The 4,466-nt window shown below is 47.9% G+C and overlaps 1 protein-coding gene across 1 annotated transcript; it reads right to left on the bottom strand.

Moving 5' to 3' along the window:
* Positions 1–511: 511 nt before the first annotated feature.
* On the bottom strand, positions 512–2,746 carry LYPD4 (LY6/PLAUR domain containing 4; the record flags this gene model as incomplete). The annotated part of the gene is made up of 4 exons (XM_080909036.1): positions 512–714; positions 971–1,297; positions 2,150–2,293; positions 2,680–2,746. 4 exons carry the CDS (start codon positions 2,744–2,746, stop codon positions 512–514), a joined length of 741 nt encoding a protein of 246 aa, XP_080765162.1.
* Between the last annotated feature and the right edge of the window lie 1,720 nt (positions 2,747–4,466).

Genomic DNA, 4,466 nt, shown 5'->3' with positions numbered 1-4,466 from the left:
GTGGGGTGGGATGGAGCTACAGCCAGAGGAAGGAGAGGGAAGGAAGAAGACACAGAGAGGTGAAGAAGGAAACAAAGAGAAAGAGGAAGATGATAGCCAGCCGGTCAAAGTTGTGATTTTTCCAGAGAAGGGCTGAGGGGCCTAGATCACAAAGACCCCACTCAGCAAGCAGCCTTCGTGCCTGCCTTCTCTCCCTATCAAAGCATGTCTCTAGACCTGAGTTCACAAACTGGAGCTCTGAGGATGATGCACCTTCCTCCTTCTTCCACACTGCCGGCTCTTAACTGCTCTCCTCCTCCCCAACTCTCATCCCCTCAGGCTTCTGAGCAGAAAACAGCAGTGATGTAGGAACTCAGCTTTCCTGGACTCTTTTGCTCCTCTGTCCCCCTTCCTGTACATGCTGGGGCCCCTACACTCTCACAGACCACAGGACAAAGCAGAACAATAATCCCAAAACTTTATTTAATTATACAAGGGGAGGGTCTGATATTTTTCCAGTCCTGCTGGGTGGTCAGTCTCTGAAGAGTCCAAGAAGGAATAAGAGAGCGCTCCAAGAGGGACCTCGACTGCAGTGCCCTGCACCAACAACCTCGGACTTATCTAAGACGTTGATGACCTCAGTTACTCTGATGCTCCCAACGTGCTGAAAATCTGCTAAGAGCTTGTGTGATTCACGAGCACAGCCCATGATGAGGAAGGTGGTGTTGAGATTCCCTACGAGGAAGGAAGAGAGGAATCAGGGATACCTTCAAGAATTAAGAGTCCTGCTCTCTTCAGAGGCCCCTCGCCAACCAGGACACCGTCTCTCCCACTAGAGATTTGGAGGCCAGGAACCATACCTGCTCTGGCTTGGAATTCATGTGTCTAGCCTCCTGTTCTTTGGAACGCACTAGTGTCGGGTGTAGCAAAGGCACTGGAGACTATAGACTGCCCACGGGCAGCCCTTTGATAAGACTTGTTCTGCTCTCACCTGCCTGAAATCGCAAGGTAGAGCTGTGACACGAGGAAGCAGCGAAGGGGCAGTTCTCAGTGGTGACAAAGCTCGGAAGACATTCCTCGTCGTGCTTGCCCACGCATGTTGGACAGCTTTTGGCAGAAGGTGGTGTGGAGAAGGGCTGGCTGGCCTTGAGTCTCACAAAAGGCTCCAGGCTGGTTATATTGTTGCAGAGATAGGACCTGCAGACCCGGCTGTAGGAGGCAATGGACACTCCGGGTGGAGACACCAGATAGGAGATTTGTGCCGGGTAAGAAAAGGTGGAGGTGCAGCCTTTGAAACTCAAGACTCCCTTTCTGGTCCCTGAAGAGCAGAGTGGGGAGGTCCCTGTTGTTGGCCCAGCCCCACCCAGGCTGCCCCCCTTCCTACCCCCATAGTCCCTGTACCCCGCTCAGGCCCCAAGACCAGCTGCGTCTTCCTGTGTCTGCAGACTGCAGCTGCATGGGGCTGAGAGCCTGGGCCTCCTCTTCTAGTCCTTCTCCCTGCTACCACTCCTGTGTCTGCTTCCTCCCTCCCTCTTCCCCAGACCGTCCCCTTCCATCCTACAGTAGTTATCTGAGACCGACCCTGCTCCAGCCAGTAATCCCTCGTCCTCACTCTCCCTCCAAGGCAGTCACGCTGAAGTAATGCATATGTCTCCTTTGACTTGGTGTGTCATCGAGGCACATGAAGTGTTTCACAGTCACACATTTTTATTGTGTGCATGTGGTATAATGTTACTATCTAAAATGAGCAGCACTATGCTTTTATGACCGAGTTGTACACGTGTACACATGTGCATGTGTATAATCTATGTGTGTGTATAATCCCAGTATGTTTATGTGTATAATTCTTGTGTTGTATAATCCAAGTGTATGTGTGTGTGTGTGTGTGTGTGTAATCCCAGTATGTTTATGTGTATAATTCTTATGTGTGTGTAATCCAAGTGTGTGTGTACGTGTGTGTGTGTGTAATCCCAGTGTATGAGTATAATTCCAGTTTATGTGTATACATGTGTATAATCCCAGTGTATGTGTGTGTATAATTCTAGTGTGTGTGTGTATATATAATCCCTGTGTGTGTGTGTGTGTGTGTGTGTGTAACCCTAGTTTTAGGTGTTGGGACTGGAGCTAAGAAGGCAGGAGATCAGGAGGATGAGCAGAGGGGGTGTGTCACCTGTCTCGATGAACACTATGGTCTCCTCGCAGCCCTCTCTCTGATTGCACACCATGCTCCTCAACAGAAGCCACTTCCAGTTATGCAAGGACACAGCTCTGAAGGCTGAAGCTGTCGCCTCGTAGCACAGAAGCGCTTCAGTACCTAAAGACACAACGTTCTTCCAGTCATCTGTCTCCACCCCACCTTCTCTTTCTGTTGACTGGTTCTTTAGGGTTTGGGGTTTTGTTCTGTTTTTTTTTTTTTTTTTAATTTGTTGCTTTGTTTTGTTGAGACAGGTTTCTCTGTACAGCCCTGGGTATCCTGGAACTTACTCTGTAGACCAGGTTGGCCTCAAACTCAAAGAACCACCTGCCTCTGCCTCCCAAGTGCTAGGACCAATGACCCATCACGGCTCTCCACGTCACCATCTTAACATCAGCACACAGAAATCCTGACCTGAGGGGAGCAGACGCTCAGCCCACTTTCCACCAAACATAGGTGCAGCCTCCCATGTGTGGCCTTATAGCTTACAGCCCAGCAGGACATACGAGGCAGTAAAGAGATGGCTTCTAAGAGGCACAGCAGCTGCAGAACTCTCCAGTCCTGCAGTTCCATGGTTCCGTGAAGGGTCCTGGATGTGACAGGTCACTCTGAAGCCAATTTCAGATGGAATCTCAAGTTTGGCTCTTGTCGGTCCCTGAATCCTCTGTCCACTTTCCTGTGGGTCACTGTTTCTAAGGAAGAAAATTGACTCTGTCAACTGTTGTGATATGGGCTCCCTTGAGCCCTTCAGTGACACAGGTTTCCCATCTCTTTGGTCTCCTCTCTAAAATAACTCATACCCAGCATTATCTTCTTTTCAAAAAACTCTCACACTCTGGCCATGGTGCTGATCCAAAGACCCACCATTACAAGGCTGTTTGTTCTCCAGCCAAATGCAATGAAATCAGAAGAGCAAATTGAGAATTAGCACTTCAGTGTGAACCAAGCACGGTAGATCACACCTGCACACCTGCAGCCCCAGCTCACAGGGGACTGACTGACCTATGTTTAAGGTCAGCCAGACCAAACAAACAAATTCACTGCATGAGACCCTGTCTCAAATACAAAAAGCCTGGGAGAGAGTAGATACTGACATATTCCTGCAGCCCCGTTGTTTGTTTAGGAAATTAAAAAGTAATTAGACCGGAAGAATAACAACATAATGCATATGGCTCACGCACAGGGATGCATATGAAATCTGCAAGAAACCAAATATGGTCTAGTTACAGTATTACATCGTCAGTATCCTAATATACCATGGTGGTGTATGCCTATAACCCCAACACTTGTAAGGGGGAAACAGGGGGACCAGAAGCTAAAGATCACCTTGAACTCCATAACAAGTTCAAGGCTAGCCCAGCCTACCTAAAACCCCATGTCAAACATAATCATATACAGCAAAAACTACACAAAACATATAAACTTATTCAAAGCAAGAGGGGCTCAAGAAAATATGTAGTACTTTAAACTGACAAAACTAAGGATCTTTTTTACATCAGCAAGGAAAAGAGAGTGGAGTTTGGCTAAGGCCATGAAGAAGCTATCCCCTCAAGACTAGGCAATTGAGGGGGTGCTCAGATCAAACCATAGCCTGCAGAATGCAATTATCTTGCAAACTGTATCATTACACAACTCACAGGCTGACAGCAGTCAGTGAGCAAGAAAAGGGCAAGTGTTGGCATACCTGAGGTAATAAAGACACTTCTGTACACTGTTGTTTGTGGAGTGATTGAGGAAGAATAGATGGAACCCCTGGGAAAAGAGGAATCGGAAGTTCCCATCAGTGTCTAAAGCCTAGTGCAGGGGGAAGTCTGACAATAGTCAAATTAGGTTTATAAATACCCACTAGATAAATATAATGAAAGCCTCCACCCTCCATGAGGAGACAATGTGATGGGCAAGAGGTTCACCCCTCCTAAAACTAAGGGAGTACACAACCTGCAGGGAGGCACACCACAGACCATCACACCACAGAAGCAATTGATTAGATGTACACACATAGCCTGGTGGTGGTGACAAAGGCCTTTAATTCCAGCACTCAGGAGTCCGAGGTAAGTGGATTTCTGAATTTGAGGCCAGCCTGGTCTTACAGAATGGGTTCTGAGACCCTGTCTCAAAAAACAAAAGAATAAAAGGGAAAAGGAGCTAGAGAGGTAGGTGGCTCAACAATTAAAAGCACTGGCTGCTCTTCCAATGGACCCAGGTTCGATTCCCACCCCCCTCACAAAGCTCACAACTTTCTGTAATTCCAATTCCAGGGAATCCGACAGCTCACACCAAAGCACATGAAATA

The sequence above is a fragment of the Micromys minutus genome (assembly GCF_963924665.1).
Source record: "Micromys minutus genome assembly, chromosome: 32".
Classification (NCBI taxonomy): Eukaryota; Metazoa; Chordata; class Mammalia; order Rodentia; family Muridae; genus Micromys; species Micromys minutus.
This window is presented reverse-complemented; position numbering and strand designations above follow the sequence as displayed.